The sequence below is a fragment of the Cricetulus griseus genome, chromosome 3, assembly GCF_003668045.3.
Source record: "Cricetulus griseus strain 17A/GY chromosome 3, alternate assembly CriGri-PICRH-1.0, whole genome shotgun sequence".
NCBI classification, from domain to species: Eukaryota; Metazoa; Chordata; class Mammalia; order Rodentia; family Cricetidae; genus Cricetulus; species Cricetulus griseus.
The window spans coordinates 57,237,958-57,255,720 of NC_048596.1; the positions used below are offsets into that span (position 1 = coordinate 57,237,958).

A 17,763-nucleotide genomic window follows, 5' to 3' on the forward strand; every position below is an offset into this window, starting at 1 on the left:
GCCACATATGTCCACTGTGGGGGAAGCAGGATGACCTGGAAAGGAGGGACCAAAGCAGGACACATCATGTCCTCACCTATCCCTCACTCAAGCAGCATTCTGATTGGTTGAAGGGAGACCAAACGCAGCAAGCTGGAACAGATGGAGAACTGCTTAGAAGGCACATGGGAGTGCACGTGGACGGGAGTGCACATGGACAGACGGGGACCACGAAGACAAATCACATGGAAATGCACACAAGACAGAAGGCCAAGGCCTGCTGCCACATCCTACTGGAACCAAAATCAGTGCCTTAGGAACTCAGTGCACATGGCATAGGACAGGCCAAGGACGGCAACAGACCTGAAGTGGACACTCACCCATGCTTTGGTGTGAAAAATCCCCAAGTCAAAGCATCACCCCCACCCAACTCGTCTACAGCACAGGGATGTCACCAAAAAAGGTGTCACTCAGGTGGCACAGTTATGCTTTATGACTGGGGATAAAACTCCTAGACAGGAGAAGAGTCAGCAAACACAGAACCACAACAAACCACTAGACCAAAGCCTTTAACAGGCAGACGGCAACCAAGACCCCAGTCACAGACAGGCCTGAACCAGATATATCCGGATAGAGCTATCGGCCAGTGCAAACACTGAGTAGACACACACACACACACACACACACACACACACACACACACACACACACACACACACACAGACTTACACAAATTTGCAGGTCTTTCTACCCCCGCCCCCAAAAGGGCAACAAGAATAGGGTGAGCCTCACCAGCCAGGTCACAGACCATCTGCTTAGAAACTGCACTCTCCGAAGCTTCCTGTCCCCCACCCCTGCTGAACTACTTGTTTTGAAAATATTCTGTGGGAATCCAAAGACAGCTGTGTGATGGCTGCCTGATTCTAGTATCATTCTTCCTTTTCTTGGGGAAGATCATAGAGGGAGACTCCACAGTGGGAGAGAAATAGGTCACCGTTTGGGGTTTCCTGACAACCTGCTGGAGAGTCTCTCTGGCGAACACAAAGGATCCCATGGCTCACTTCAGATAACCTTGCCTGTTTCATCGGAAGTAGCGCATTTCACAGTGAAAACGCCAGGCAAACAGAAATCTCTCAGGTCGGAATTATTTTATTTCCCAGCAGGTGGTATCTTCCAAACAGGTATATTCTCAAAGAACCATCAGTCAAAATAAGCCTAGATTTCACATTCTCACCCCCCAACACACACACACACACACACACACACACACACACACACACACACACACACACAATATTACATTAAGAAATCTGAAAACATCTCCCTCCATCCATCATCTATGCAAATACACAGAGTAATGATACAGGCTCCCGGTCTGGAAACCTAGCAACCGTTTCCAAGTGCTCCTTAGTCAGCTAAGCAGGCACCAACTCACACACACCTTGGGTCTATGGGCTGCTGCGTTGTTGTGACAGACAGACAGATACACACACACACACACACACACACACACACACACACACACACACACCTCGAGACTCTCTCCATAGCTGCGGAAGGACAAGACAGAGGAAAACAAACCTTGTTCCGCTGAAGAAGCACAACCCATGTCATTTAATCCATCTGACAGCGCATCTCCCCTCAGAGTCAGGCAAGAACAAAACCGGCAAAGATTGGGGAAAACAGGTTAGCTGAGTTCGCGGCTTATCAGAGCACCACATGCTTAATACTTGCATGCTTATTTCGGACGTGGGCTCCCAAGCTCCCCCCTGGCCTTGCTTTTAAAGGAAGCCATCCTATGGAAGTCATCCTAAGTACTCTGTAGCCAAGACACCTCAAGCTGGTTTCGCTCATCTGCCCAGCCACAGTTTACTGTGGGTGACAGCAAGCAGGGATTAACTTCGCTATTCACAGCCTCTCCCCACCAGCACTTTCTTCCAGCTGGCAGATAAAACAACCTGATGGAGGTCACGTTTAATATTTAAAGGAGGGGGCACTTTTAAAAAAAAAAAAAAGCAAAACACAGCAGCGCAGAATCAGACAAGAGAAGTACACACGCCGTGACCGGCTAGCACATCAATGCGCACACTAAGATGCCAACACTGCTGGAGAGACGAGACAAGCCGCGACCACATGAACTCTGCAGACCTCCAGGTATCCATTCGCCAGATGGCTCTGACCACAGGGTTATGGCTGCCTTCCCCCCAAGCCACAACTGCATGTCCTAAGTGCTCTGATTTCCCAGAAGCGAACTAGCAAGTGTGGAAAACAGACTCCCCCATTCAAAAGCAGGGGCAATTTGATTTTTTAATAGAAAGGATTTCCATGATTAACCATGGGGAAAACCAGGGAAGTATTTACCCACTTTTAGTGACCGCCCCCCAACAAGGAATGTGGAGGACTTTAGACTACCCTAATTCTGACATGTGCCCTGACACGACCCAACAGAGGTGGGGGGATCCCTACCTTTATTTCCTCTTGGCTGAGATTCCTCAGGACAGCGATTTCGACCTCACTCAACACACAGGACTCTGCTCTTAAGCAGTGAGGGTTTCCAGACCCAGGAATGGGGACACACTTAGGGACAGGTTTCTTGTTTTCCTCCTCATTCTTCTTAAGTGGTAATAGAGCTCAAAATATGAGAGTGTAATATGGAAGGGCTGGGAAGATGACTAGGTCCAAGTGTGAGAACCTGAGTACAGATCCCTAGAAGTCATGTAAAAAACTAGGCACAGAGGTTCATGCTTACGATCCCAGTGATGGTGACATGGGAGGCATGGGAGATTCCTTGGAACTCTCTGACCAGACAGTTCAGTCAACTGGTGAACTTTCAGGTCAGTGACAGGCCCTGTCTTAAAGAAAAGGTAGATGATTCCTGAGGAACAACACCCAAAGTGGTCCCCTGACCTCTACACGCATGAGCCTAGAGGCACATCTATCTTCACAAACGATCACCACACAAAGGTACATAACAAAAGACTGTAAAGTTGAAGCTCAGACCACCCACAGTGTATGTCCCACCCCCTCAGTGCCTAAAATCAGTATGGAGACAGGGTTTTAAGCTGAGAAAGGAAGGTGACAGAGGGCTGGCCATGGATGGTAAACAGCAAGGGGGAGGGTCACTCACTTAGCACACACTACCTTTCACTGTGGGGCAGGCAGAGTCCTACAGTGTTGCCGTGGAGGAGGTAATGGCTCAGAGACAAGTAGCCACAAAGCAATGAAATGACATGAAGAGGACAAAAGACATATCCAAGTCCTAAACTCTGGCCCCTGCAGTCATGACCCTGGAGATGGGTCCTCTCAGGAACTGTCCTTAAGGATCTTCAGTGGAAGGTGGTCTTGGATATAGGACCAGACTGGAGTCCTAAGATAAGGCAGAAGTTGAGACATGCTGGATGGTGACTTGGTCTTGTTGCTGTGACAAACACCTGACAAGAAGCAGCTTAAGGAAGGAAAGACTTATTTGACTCACAGACTGAGGGCACAGTCCACAGACAGGAAGCAGAGAGAGATGGATGCTGGTGCTAAGATCGTTTTCTCATTTTTATTCAGTCTGGGCCCCCCAGAGTAAGGAATGGTGCTGCCCACATTCAAGGTGGATCTTCCCATATCTAGAATCTTACCCACAGACATGCCCAGAGGTTTGTTTCCATGGTAATACTTTTTTTTTTCCCGAGACAGGGTTTCTCTGTGGCTTTGGAGGCTATCCTGGAACTAGCTCTTGTGGACCAGGCTGGCCTCGAATTCACAAAGATCCGTCTGTCTCTGCCTCCCGAGTTCTGGGATTAAAGGCGTGAGCTACCACCACCCGGCTTCCATGGTAATTCTAAAAAGTTAGCAATCTCAATAACCACAGAGAATGTCAGGGTACCACAAACTAGAGACCATGTGTCGCAAACCCATGGAGGCCAAAGACCACCAGCAGCACCTATATCAGTGGAAAGAGCATGGAACAAACCCTTCCGGAGTCTCCAGGAAGGACCCAGCTACCATCATCTTTATTCTGACCTTGTGCTCCCAGAACAGCAGAATAAACACATTATTTTAAATCTCTCAGAAAGCAGTCATTTGTCATCCTTGGGAACTGATGTGTGGCCAATCCTACTGTTTGAATGAGTTCATGAAAGTTGGGGATGCCCTGAAATGCAAAAGTGGATGCCCAGCCTCAGAACCGCCAGAGGATTCCAGCACAGTGATTTCAGCAGCACCTGGGCCTGTGGGGTCAGACTCCAGTGGTTGCCAGGGTTGGATTCCACTCAAGCTCTCAGAAAACCCAAGGACATCCCATACTGAACACGCACTGTGAAGCACTGAATGGGGAGACCGAGCATTCACTCTCTTGTGCAGGTGACAGAGAACAGAGTCCATTAAGGAGAGGAAGGGGTGGCTCCCAAGCTCTCTCAAAGATCAGTCGTCAGCCTGGCAGAAGATGTGATGGAATTGTGGGTGGTGGGACATCAAAAACCATCTGGAACAAATAATGACCAGGACTTGGGAGGAGGAGGCATTGTAACAGTGCAACAATATGCATTGAAGGTTGATCTTCTGAAAAGTCACATCTTTTCCCATTAGGCAGCCACTGATCTCCAAAGTCATATAACTACTAAGGGGGCATAGTCCTTTTAACACCACCCCTAGAGCCTGGGGTGAAGGAGGGGATACAGAAGCCATCAGTCTCTGAGGCCCCCACCTTCTAAAGAGCCTGGGGGGCTTCTAGACCCACTAATCTGCCAAGATCTTCCCAGGAAGGGTGGTCAGGAAAGACCATATTGGTGGCAGTGAGCTCTGACCCAGGCATCTCTGACGGCTTGTGTTTCTGATCCGTGTGGACACTTAAGAGCAACACAATCTCTTGAGTGCTGAAGGGAACAGATAGTCCTCTCCAGCTCCCTGTAGCAGTGGGCTATAGTCTTAGGACACACGGGCTCTTGTTGGGGACCTGCTGGGGTTCTGGACAGCAGGCAAACCTCCCCTTTCATAAGCCTCCCCGGCAGTGACTCCTCCCCTCCCAGCCTCCACAGAGCAGTATCAGTTGCACTCCCAGTTGTGGGGTGTCCTGCTGGCTGCAATAGCACTGACTTTGACCTCATGGGACACTCTGGGAAGAAGTTCCCAGGCCTGTCATCTCTCAAAGGGAAGCCATTTCTAAGGGGAAGTTGAAGATTAATCTGGGACCTGTGAATGGGGCAACTGTTTCTGCAGGTGTGAACTCACTCGGCACCCTACATCAGTGATTCTCAACCTTTTAATACAGTTCTCATGCGGTGGTAACTCCCAACCATATAATTATTTCGTGGCTACTTCATAACTGTAATTTTGCTACTACTTATGAATTGTATTAAATATCTGATACTCAGGATATCTGATATGTGACCCCCTCCACCATAGGAGTCTCACCCACAGGTTGACAATTACTGCCCTAGGTGACAATGTATACATGTGAACAGGACAAGATATCTACGTCAGGTGGGGCACTAGCAACTTTCTTGCAGCTGGTACGAGGCTGAGGCAAGCAAGCATAGAAAACAGCTTGAGAACTTGGGACTCCACTTGGTTTGAGCTATACACATATCCCTCTACTCACAATGCTGATGCTCAGAGCAGGACACAGTGTGACACCAGCTAGCTGCCTGGCTGCACATCATGATCCAACTCCCCAGTGCAAGACAGGCCCCAGCCACATTGGATGAGAGACACACATTCGACATTGTGAAGGCGTGAAAGCAAGACACAGTGTCGTTCATCCCTGACACCCAAAGCAGGTTGAGGGCGCAGGCAGTGAGAGGCAGATGCCATCTGCTTCTTCTCAAGGTCCCAAGGAGTCCCATCCCAGAGTCCCTCAATGGGACAACTCCACCTTCGAGGGCTCACCACTGCTGGTCCAGTGGGACTGCTCCCCGCTGCAGGTCCTGTGGAAGCCCAGTGCTGGGGGGCGCAGGCCAGCTGGCTCATCCACTGTGCAAGACTGGGCCCAGCCCATGGTAGGGCGGTGAGAGTAGGGAGGAGCCCCAGAGATGGCCCTCCTGGTTGGCACAAGGGGTACTAGAAAGGGGAAGGGGACACCAAGTAGAGGTGACGGGAGGGTGGGAGAGAGGACCTCACATTTCCCCCCTTAGACACCACCCACCCATCAGCTAGCTACACACGAGTCTGTGTACCTTCCAATAAGCACATCTAAGCCAGTTTCCCCATGTGTGGTCAGCTCCCCCTGTGTCGCCTAACTACCTCCCCATCTCCTGCCCGCCACCCGTGTCTCCTGTTTGGTACCCAGACAGATTCTCTGACTTGTTTCTGTAGATTTTAAAAAAGATTGCAGTTCGGGGCTCACAGCAAATGAGAGAAAGGTGTGGAGACACTCCCCAGTCCTCCCCCACACGCACCATCTCCCCAAGGATCAGCATCACCTGCCGATGTTGCTAGACCCTCACCATCTGCAGAAATGTATAGCGACAGGCATACGTTTTATATTTTTGGTTGTGAGCCTATCCTTTAATGGCTGAGCCATCTCTCCAGCTCCAGGCATACATTTTAAATCAATATCTGGGAAAGTCAAGAGATTTGAATCTGGTGGGAACCCTAGACCATTCCCCAGTAGAATTCAAACATCCCTGCCCCTGAGGCCTGAACACTTTGGATGTCACTGTAGCAGGCACTGTCAGGAGAGAGGAGAGTGGGACTCTTCAAGGGAGGTGCACTGTCCAGCTCCCAAGGTGTTCAAACCCTCCCCACTATCAGGGAAGGACCCCCAAAGCATGCTGGTGCCAGTGGCTCTGGAAAGTTTTGCTGAGAGTTGGCTCTGCAGCAGCCCCAGGAGGATCTCAGATGGCAATGGCTGTGGTTTCTCACCAAGCCTACTCACCAATGTCTGTCTCCTTGTGGTTCTTGATGTACTCTGCAAGTTCAAAGTTCCCCGCTATTATTGCCACCTGCAGAGTGAAAAATCACAGAATTCAGCGTCAGCTGTTCATCCATGAGTTTCTATGTGCTTATGTCATCAAAAGCTGTCCTCATTTCATGTCTGTTGCTGTGACGGATACTTAGAGAAGAAAAGGTTTATTTGGCTTACAATTCAGGCTACAGTAGTAAGAAATGGGTCTCAAGAAAATGACCACACAGTCCAAAGTACTTCAGCTGGGCAAGCAGCACCTACTGAAGCAAGCAAGCAGCAGGGTCCCACTGGATATTAATTCCTAATGGAAAGGATCCTGTGCCCCACCCAGGTACCCAGAGCTCAGCCTCACATGCATACTTGTCTGACTGCCTAATCGTAGTGCAGTTTCTAGGGAGAAATAAAACTTGAGCATACATTTTGATTTCAAGAAATGCTAACCATGACAGAATTTGAATTTCTGCCAAGTGGCTTCTTTACAATTTTAAATATATTTTGTCTTATTTAACTATTTCACAGAAAAGACAATGCATTTTGTTTATATTTTCCACACAGCCTCTTACTGGGGATGAGGGACCTGAGACAGAAACTTAAAGCATCAATCCACAATCAGGAGCAGAGGGAGAATAAATGCATGGACACTTGCTTGCTTCTACAGAGCTCAACTTCTTGACTCTTACACTATTCAGGACTCCCTGACTAGGGAATGGTGCTGCCCATAGTAGGCTAGGACTTCCCACATCAAGGCCAACCAACCTGATCTACATAATCCCTCTCTTCCCAGGTGATTCTAAATTGTGTCAAGTTGACTTTTAAAGCTTACCATCACAAAGGCCCGAGCCAAGGGATGCTTGCCCATCAATACTCAACAGACTCATCATGAAGTTTTTGTCTCACTGCAGCCTTTGTGTGTGTACAACTGTCTGTCCAGAGGCATGGGGACTGTCTGTGGCAGTGGTGGGGGTGGGAAGGATGTTCTGTGAACTCCCCACTATGGACTGTGTCCTATGTACTCAGAAGGCTGGGCTGCTACCTCACCCACACCCAAAAGTTCTTTTGTGAGGGTTAATTATGACTGTCAACTTGACAAGAGGACTCTAGAACCCCTGTAGAGACAAGCCTTTGGGGGTCACATCTGAGAGAATGTCTAGACTGAGTTAACTGAGGTGAGAAGACCCACCCTGATGTGGGCGGCATCATTCCATAGGCTAGGGTCCCTGACTGAACATAAGAGAGAGTGAGCTGCACACCAGCACCTATCTCTGTTTCCTGACTGCGGATGCAACAGGACCAGCTGCCTCAAGCTCCTGATGCCATGCTTTCCCAATCTTGATGAACTGTAACCTCAGAGTGGGAGGTTACCGAGACTTGCCTCCTTACATTGCTTTTGTTCTGTGACAGCAATGATAAAAAGCAACAATAGCCCCATCTTTCTGATAAGATACAAGTCCTCCAAACTGGAGAGAAAGTGAGGCCTCTGTGGTGGTTTGAAAGAAATGGCCCCCAGAGGGAGTGGCGCTATTAAGAGGTGTGGCCTTGTTGGAGGAAGTGTGTCACAGAGGGAACAGACTTTAAGGTCTTTTTTGCTCAAGCTTCCCTCAGTGTGACAGTCAACTTCCTGTTGCCTCTGAGTCAAGATGTAAGGACTCTCACTCAGCTCCAGCACCACATCTGCCTGCATGCTACCATGCTCACCACCATGCTCCCTGCCATGATGATAATGGACTGAACCTCTGAAACTGTAAGTGAGCCACCTCAATTAAATGTTTTCTTTATAAGAGTTGTCATGGTCATGGTGTCGATTCACAGCAATAGCAACCTAACTTAAGACCGCCCCTAAATGCTCTTAATGCTCCCCAAGCACAAGCTGTTCCACCCCAAGATTTACACACAACCCAAGTTCTGGGGATGCAGGTCAGTGATAGAGAGCCTGCCTAGTATGTGAATCCCTGAGGCCCACCTCTAGCAGCTCCTAAAGCAGATGTTGTAGAACAGGCTAGAATCCTGTTCTATAGGAGGTAGAGGCAGGAGATCTGAAGTTCAAGGTCATCCTTGGCTACTTAGTAAGTGTGAGGCCAGCTTGGGCTACAGTATATCCTATAATAGAAAGAGATGGGGGAGTGAAGAAAGGAAGGAAGAGAAAAAGAAGAAAGAGAGAGCCTCAACTACAAATCATCCCAGCATAGCTCTGTGGTCCTGCTGTCTGCCACCTGACATTCAGAAGCAGCCAGGCGGGTGACACCAAGTATCCAGCAGATGGTCCTCGATCCCTAAATAGGCCCAAACCAGACACCTTAGCCAGTGCTCATACTGCTCTAGAGCCTCTGGGATGGAGCCAGTATAAGAACATCCACAACAGACCCATGAGATGCAGGCTCAGAGCAATATACACATACACTGAACTGACATCAGGTAGCAACATAAGGCGGCTGAAGGAAAAGCGTGTCTCCCTACAGGGGGCCCTCTGGATGGGGGTCTCCCTAGGAAGAAGCAATCGTCAAGGCTGCAGCATTGACCTCTGTTTCCAGCTTCTTTACAGATTTTCCACTTGCCCACCCCATAATCACATGACCAGCTCCACAGAAAGCCGTGTTTTACACACACCCTTAAAATGCCTGTTAACTTAGGATGAGCCACCACAACCTGAAAACATGGGTCAGAAGGGTACTGAATGTTTCATCTGCTGAGGACATTAGGGCTCAGCCCTGCAACACAGTGCAGTGCCAAGCTTCACCCTTGGGAATCCTGTGGCTGCATGGGAGCTGAATACAAGCTGCCGCCCAGTTGTAAGCCCATGCCACAGCCCCAGAAAGAGATCAAGCCCCCAAATCTGAAGACTTCAAAGCTGTAAAATTGGAAGCCAAGCCTGTATAAGTCATTAATCCCCCCCTCTCTCTTTCTCTCTCTCCATTCCCCCCCCCAATCAGTCTCTGTGTACAAATGAATCTCTCTTCAGTTTGAAGACTCATAGGTGTATATGCCTGGATGTAAGAAATGGGTGTGGGAATATGCTGGACAGTTTTATGACAACTTAATACAAGCTAAAGTCATCAGAGAGGAGGGAACCTCAATTAAGAAAATGTCTCCATAAGACTTGGCTCTAGGGCATTTTATTAATTAGTGATTGATGGGGAGGGCAGAGCCCATTGTGGGTGGTTTCATCCCTGAGCTGGTGGTCCTGGGTCCTATAAGAAAGCAGCCAGAGCAATCCATGGAAAGCAAGCCAGTAAGCAGCTCTCCTCCCATGGCCTCTGCATCAGCTCCTGTCTCCAGGTTCCTACCCTGCTAGTGTTGCTGTCCTGAGTTCCTTTGATGAAGTGTAAGCCAAATAAACCCTTTCCTCCTTCCCCTAATCCCCCCCCCCAAAGTTGCTTTGGTCATGGTGTTTCAACATGGCAATCGTAACTCTAAGACAGGTCTCAAGAATATGACCACACAGTCTTAAGTATTTCAGCCAGGCAGAAAGTTTTACTTTGCAGAAGGCTATTGAGCAAGGTCCCCAGGGGATTTTATTACTAATGCAATGGGTCTTCTGCTCCACACTGGGTGGTTAGAGCTCCACCTCTCATTCTTACAGGGCTGGCTGACTTAAAGCAGGCAGTTGAAGAGCAGAATGCAATTTTGAGCAGAGAGTACAACCTTAGGCGTGTATTTTGATTTCAAGAAGTGCTGTCCCTGGAGGAATTTGAGTTTCTTCCAAGTGGTTTCTTTAGATTATTTTAAATGGAGTTTTGTTTTGTCTGACCTTTTGATAGAACAGACAGCAGAAGCCAGGTGTGGCTGCACACTCCTTTACTCCCAGCATTCAGGAAGGAGGTAGAGACAAGTGGACCTCCATGAGTTGGAGGCCAGCTAGGACTATGCAGTGAGACCCTGACTCAGAAAAGACTGCATATTTCATTGACATTTCCCGAGTGTGTGTGTGTGTGTGTGTGTGTGTGTGTGTGGTGTGAACTGTGTGAACTGTGTGTATTCGAACATGCGCATGTGCAGTTTTTCCTGTTGGTTCTGTCTGTCAAGAACCCCAATGAACACAAACGTTAGGACTGGGAATGGGGTGTAGATGGCTTTGAAACTACAGGCTGCAAAGGCTGTAAAACTGGAAGTATTGCAAAATTGCAGCATGAACTGGAAATATGAATTTTAAAGGGATTCATTTTCTCTTAACGGTAGAACCTAGACAATACATTCAACACATATTCAATATGTGTACTATATATTATAAATAATTTAAACATATGTGTATATATGTATGTTTAGATATAGACTTAGCATGTCTATGTCTATGTATAGATATACACTTGACATGAAAATTGGAGTATTTGGAAGAGGAAGGGAAAGTGTCTCAGGGAACAAGGTCAGGGAATGGGGTGAAGAAGACCAAAGATAACATGTATATGTGTGAAAACACCACAGCAAAACTCATTATTTTGTACAATGAATGCACACCAATGAAGATGCCAATAGAGGCATGCTCTCAGCTGGAGAGAAGGGGGCATGCTAGGGGAGTTTGGGAAGCCCATCCCCACTCTAAAGTAACACAGCTTGCTGGAGATGGATTCTAGCACTCTGTGGAAGGTGGACCTGGGAGACGATGGAACTGAGTATCAAGGTGAGGAAGTTTCTGGGTATGACAGTGAAGGAGCAACATGCCCTTCCCACTGCTCACAGTGGCATGCAAAGGACAGGATGGAACCACCAGGCAGAATGGAGGGTGTGGCAGCTTCACAGCCTGTCCTGGTGGGCAGAATGAGAAGTCCACTCATCCTGTCGTAAGGAGCAGCCAGGACATGGCTGGAATGTCACTGCCTAAAGTACTCATGGGATTACAGGGACAGAAGAGATGAGCTTGCTGCCACCTCAGCTACCAAGGCTGAGGCCTCCACATGGTTCTGGGTGAAGTAATTACGTCTGCTATGCAAATGAAGCTGATGTAAATATTTATGAATTGCTTGCATGCTTCCCTCTGGGGAATCTCCAGGAAGCAGTGGCCACCCAACCCCCTCCATCACTGCCTGCCCATGCTTCACAAATACGTCTTAAGAGAGAGGAAAGCAGGGTGCAGAGCTCCATAGCCGGTGGAGGCTGTAGGGCTCAATGTGAGAGAAAGAGGGAGGATGCTGTCTTCTTTGGTCTCCATCATGTTTGTTAGTAAGAATAACTCAGTAACAGCACAGATGTCACTTGTTCCACATACCTTTTTTTTTTTCTTTTTTTTTTTTTTTTTTTTTGAGCTGAACAGAAGAGGAAGACAACAGCAGGAGCAGGTGACCTGTCCATCACAGAGCTGGTTGTACATGTGCCAGTTAATCTTTGTCAACTTGGCACAAGCTAGAACCTCAACCAAGAAAGCACCCCCATCAGATTGGCCTGTGGGCAAGCTGTGCTGTAGTTTCTTGATGAATGGCTGATGTCGGGGGCCCAGTCCATGATGCCACCCATGGGTAGGTAAGTGGTACTGAATTATATAAGAAAGCAGGCTGGGGAAGCCATGGAGAGCAAGCCTGTAAGCAGAATCCCTCCATTGTTTCTGCTTCAGTTCCTGCCTCCAGATTCCTGCCTTGACTTCCTAGATGAACTGTATGCCAACCTGTGAGCCAAATAAACTCTTTCCTCCCCAATCTGCTTTTTGTCATGTTTTTATTGCAGCAACAGAGAAACTAAGACAGTTCCAAAGCCAAGGTATTGGCTCTAGCCAATTGGGGCTAGATCCTCTCCTGATGAACAGGGCAGAAGATGTGCTAATACACCCCACTGACCACACGTTTAACAAGACAGGCTGTAAGAGCACCAGGCTGGTGCTCATGCCCAGTCACCAGCCCTTTCTGTCTTGTCTTTTCCTGGCATGAGGCCTGTGATGTCCACAGTGGGCGGGGAACCCTTTAAGGATACTCCAGGCATCTCCCAAGACACCATCAGGGGGATACCTTCATGGACAGCCAGGGTAGATCAGTGTGTTGGGGCCCATAAAGATGGGTCTGCTTCATCTTGCCTTAAGATCAGAGAGTTCAAAACTGTTCTTAATATGTCAAAAGACCTAAAGGTCTAAACACTTGGCTACAGCAGGATGTTTTGGCCTTGTCTTATCTAAATAACAACAGACTTGGTCTCAAGTGTGTTTACTCTTGACCCTGAATGCCAGATAACAGGCATGGCTACCAAATACCTGCAGGATTAAGGGAAGTAAGTCTATTTGCTCCTTATAGATGATAGAAGAAGTCTTCTGCCATTGTTTCCACTTTTGGCTGGGTACGTAAGAATGTTGAAGAATAAACTAAGGGCATTCAGTGTTGACTAGATTTGCCCTCCTGACTCTATGTCTCTTTAATGTCTTTACCTAGCCTTTCTCAATCCACACTCCCCCTCTCAGGTATGAACCCGGCAAGTTGGCTGGCTCGGACTGCAGCCCTGCAAAGACAGCTTCCCACAGATCAGACCCAACCCCAGAGCCCAGGGTGCTCTACCCTCTGTTTGCAGGGATTCTGGGAACCCTGAGGACTCAAGACACTCAGTGAGCAGGGACACCCCCTCCTCCAACAGGACCCCCTGTTGAGGCAGGAAAAGGTGCTTATCTGGCTCCTGTCCATGGAGCCACCTGGCCAGCAGAGCATCCAGGAAATGAATCACCCGGGAAGGCACAGCTCCCATGTCACTGGATCCACTAGCTACGAGGAGGAAGAGATGTGTCATCTGTTTTCATACCTCAGAAACTGACAACCATCTTCTCTGTGGCGCCTCAAATGCTTACACTTAACATTAATTTCGTCTCACACTCTTTGAAGCACAGCTTCAGAATCGGTAACCTGCCAATCACACCCTACGAGGAGTCGGGCGCACAGGAAGAGACTGCACTCAGTCTTGTGGGTGAGGCTGAGACCACGTCTAGGAAGGATGGCATTGCTGTCACAGGTAGCATGTAAGCATCCTAGCCTATTCCACCAAGTTCAGAGACACACCATAGGCAGGTCCTCCCCAAGCCCAGTACCCTGCCAAGCCCCTAGTCCTCCTTACAACCCCAGAGCAGCATTTCAATACTTTACCCAAGGAGATAGAATGCCGACAGAAGCAACACCTGAAAGTCCCAGCTCTTTCCCACATGGCTGATGCTTACTTCTATTTTCTCATCATTGCAATTTCAAGGAATCCCTTCACCTTCTGGGTCCTGTGCCCACCCTCATCAGAAGAGTTTAGGGTTTGTGGGGAGATAAGAGGTCCTTCTCATCTTGATGATGTCTCTGGTACAGTGTACCCCACCAGCCCTAGAACCAAAGACTCAAAGATGAGGCAGTGGGAGCAGACAGGGCACCATGGACAGTGTCTGAGGACTGTGTGGGTCCCCTGCAGGTGGCCTTGCTGAATGCATAGGAGCCAGATCTGTTGTGGGCCAGGGGTGAAGGCAGTGCAGCAGCTGGAGCTATCCTCCCAGAGCCCTACAGATGTGTTAGCTGCCACCCCAGCCCACAACAGAGCTCCTGCCTGTTTCCCCGTTGGGGTTACTGTGAACTTGCTATGTGCCAGACTAGTGTGTATTCTGGGGCTGTCCTTGAGGAGTGTGCTTATTAAGGTCACACTCTGTCCTTGGACTTCAGCCTCCAACAGCTGCAAGGGTTTCGTGTGTGTGGTTCCTATGCCAATGAGTCTCTTGGGTAACTTCCCTCCTGCTCCATATGCCCAATAAGAGAATGGAGAGCTCCACAAAACACCAACTAACAAATTGACCATGGCTTGGGAGGGGCAACAAAGTATTTTCTCTGGCGTTGTACCTCAAATAATACCATGTCTAGCACATAGGACCATGTGGTGGACAGGGTAGGGGGATGTCTTTCATTGATGGGACGGACTGCATTTTGTATCTTACCATGTCCAAACTGCATCTGTGTGACACATACAACATGGGAGTGCCACGGGGAGCAACCAGTGATTGGGTCACCTGGATCAAGAAGAGGCCCAATGGGCTGGAGAGATGGTTCAGTGGTTAAGAATTCATACCACTCTTGCAGAGGATTCTAGTTAGGTTCCCAGCACCCACATGAGCAGCTCACAGTTACCTATAACTCCAGCAACCAGGGGATCTGACACCTCCTTATGGCCTCCATAGAAGCTGCACACACGTAAACATACACCCATATACACATAATTCAAAATAAAAATAATTTTTTAAAGAAAGAGGCTCAATGGTCACATGTACTGGAGTCTGGAGCTGGGGTTCGAAACCCCACTTTTCAGATGGCACAGCACACTGTAGTTAAGACAGCTTTGAAAGTAAGCATTGATGCTGGCAACGACTCTCCCAGGGATGCTGGGCTCCATGCCAGGCTCCTAATTACAAGGGAGTCAGGTTGTTGGCCCAGCAGTTAGGGCTAGAAGATCTCACCTGAGGAAAAAAACCAATCTTCTACATTGACCTAACCAGTAACCAAAGCTACACAATGGCCCACTGGTCTACCTTCATTCCAGGGTCAACTTGAGCTAAATTGAACATCTGCCATCTCCTTGGAGGTTGACCACCTGCCTGCCCTGTTATGCAGAGGGGATTCCATTCAATGGCATACAGTTCTTCCAAATCCAGTCAGGCTGATAACAAAGATGAGCCATAACATGCTCAGCCATGATGCACTATTATATGGCTCAGAAAGGTAACGTGTGTGTGTGTGTGTGTGTGTGTGTGTGTGTGTGTGTGTGTGTGTGTGTGTGTGTTCATGTAAACACTTGGGAACAAGCACACAGATGGAAAAAGACAAGAGCAACATCAGAGGAATGTGGAAGCCTTCTTGTGATTTTTATTATTCTAATTATCATGGATTCTCACATCACCCAAATGCAGCTTCCTATTTAGCAGTAAAATGTGAATTTCTCCTCTGACACAGCAATGGCTTTGAAGGGCACCTTCTATTCTCCAAAGTTGCCACAGAAATGCAGCAACTCCCTGGTGTTTGCAGAGAAACAGTATCAAAGAGGGGGCTTGATGGATGCTCAGCTAGCAAAAGCTCTGTGAATCCACAAGGGACGAGGATATTCCTACTTGGCCTTGAGGCAAATGTGGCAAGCTCCCACTTATGGAGCAGCAGGAACAAGACCCAGAGAAGTTGAGATGGGGACAGAGCTGTTCCTAGACTGGCTCTGACACACTGTGCCCATGAGGAGGGTGAACTAGCTGGTCACGGCAGTGGCCACTCATATCTACTCTACACACAACAGCAAAAAATCTGACTCAGCCTCACAGCATGAGGAGTGCCATGAGGAGTGCCATGGACCACTGAGAAATCTTTAGGAACTCAGGAAAATGGGATTTTCATCATATAAAGGCACACCTCATCCATTTGAACACTAAGAGGGGGTGAAATAGGTGCTGTCCACATGTCCTCATTGGGATCTCATAGATGTTTACAAAGTCAGAGTCAGAGATAGGTTGATAACTGGTAGTTTATTGGGGAAAAGTACTCACACAAGGGAGCCAGTGACCAGGTTTGCACCTGAGCAGGACAGACCCAGGAAATGCTTCCTAGTCAGCTCAACCAGGTGAAAGAAACTCATGCGCGCCTCCCTCCTTCTTAAACCCTTGTAATGTAACTCTGACTAGGCCCAAGCAGGCATGGTCAGTGGTACCTCTTAATCAGGGTTTCTCCCTACAGGATCTAACTGTAGAAAATTCTCCCGTGCCTGGGTGAGGCTCAGCCTTCTGTTTGAGGAAGCAAGAGAAAGAAATGGATGAGATCTGCTTCAGAGGTAGAAACCAGCCCCATTTTCTGAAGACAAAAGAAAGAAGCGACATCTAAGATCAGTGTACATGCACACGCACAAGTGTGTGAGTGTGTAAGTATGTGTGCACATGTGCATGTGTTAGCTTGCTGGGCAACATGACAGAGCACCAAGGATGAGCATGTTATCATGCTGTATTTGGAATCACCTAGGAGACACACCTCTGTGCAGGTCTGTGGGGGTTTTTCCAGGCATGTGCAATTGAGGAACATGGGCAGCACCATCCCATAGCCTGAAGCCCTGGACTGAGAAAGAGAAAGGGGGGAGGAAGGAAGGAAGGAAGGAAGGAAGGAAGGAAGGAAGGAAGGAAGAAAGGAAGGAAGGAAAGTGAGCTGAGTACCGGTGTTCATTTTTCCCTGCTTCCTGAGTGGGATGTGACCAGCTACCATCACTGCTAGAGCTCATCCACGGTCATGTCTTCTTGTGATAAGACTACACTGGGAACCACAATAAGGCTTCTTCTTTAAGTTACTTTTGTCAGGCATTTTGTTACAGCAACACAGCTGCAGAGACACCATCATCATTTGTTCAACAGCTCTTCCCACCTGGTGTCATAATGCTCAAGGCACAAAGGTTGAGACACTGCAGTCATCTTCCTCATTGTTGAGAGCTGTGTGCTAAGGCCTAATGGGTGCCTAAAAACAGACAGCTCAAAACCACATATATACTGAGATCTTTACCTCTTCGCTTAAAGGAACTTTCTTGCTTCCAGAACTCTGTCATATCCAAATAGCCAACATCCCTTATGACTTCTGTGCTTTGGGGCTATGATTAAATGAAACAAGAGCCACTTGAACACAAGCTCTGCCATGAACCAAGATGCTACTGAGTGACTAAGAGGCAGCTAGCATACAACATGGAGATACTCTGGAGAGGGGAAATGGCTGTGTCCTGAATGGGATTGAGCAGTTTTGGGCAGATGTTGGGTATGGGTGACTAAAATCACCTACAAGGGACAATTCCTACGATTTTCAATTCACACCACAAATTATTTAGTGAGGGACAAAAGGCTTAAATTAAGTTACAAAGTCTAAAATCAGGCCCACCTAGGAACATACAAACTGGAGTTTTGAAGGGATGTTATTGGGTCAGCTTCTACAAGTAACTGAAAAATATAATTTCATAAAAATCAC

At 48.1% G+C, this 17,763-nt stretch overlaps 1 protein-coding gene across 3 annotated transcripts in view; it reads right to left on the reverse strand.

The window, feature by feature from the left end:
- Shank2 (SH3 and multiple ankyrin repeat domains 2) overlaps positions 1-17,763 on the reverse strand; it is a 443,211-nt gene that overhangs the window by 292,446 nt on the left and 133,002 nt on the right. For all 3 annotated transcript variants that reach the window (XM_035442085.1, XM_035442084.1, XM_035442086.1), the window contains one exon: positions 6,842-6,908. In XM_035442085.1, the coding sequence (XP_035297976.1) occupies positions 6,842-6,908 (67 nt within the window). The remainder of the gene's footprint in view (positions 1-6,841; positions 6,909-17,763) is intronic.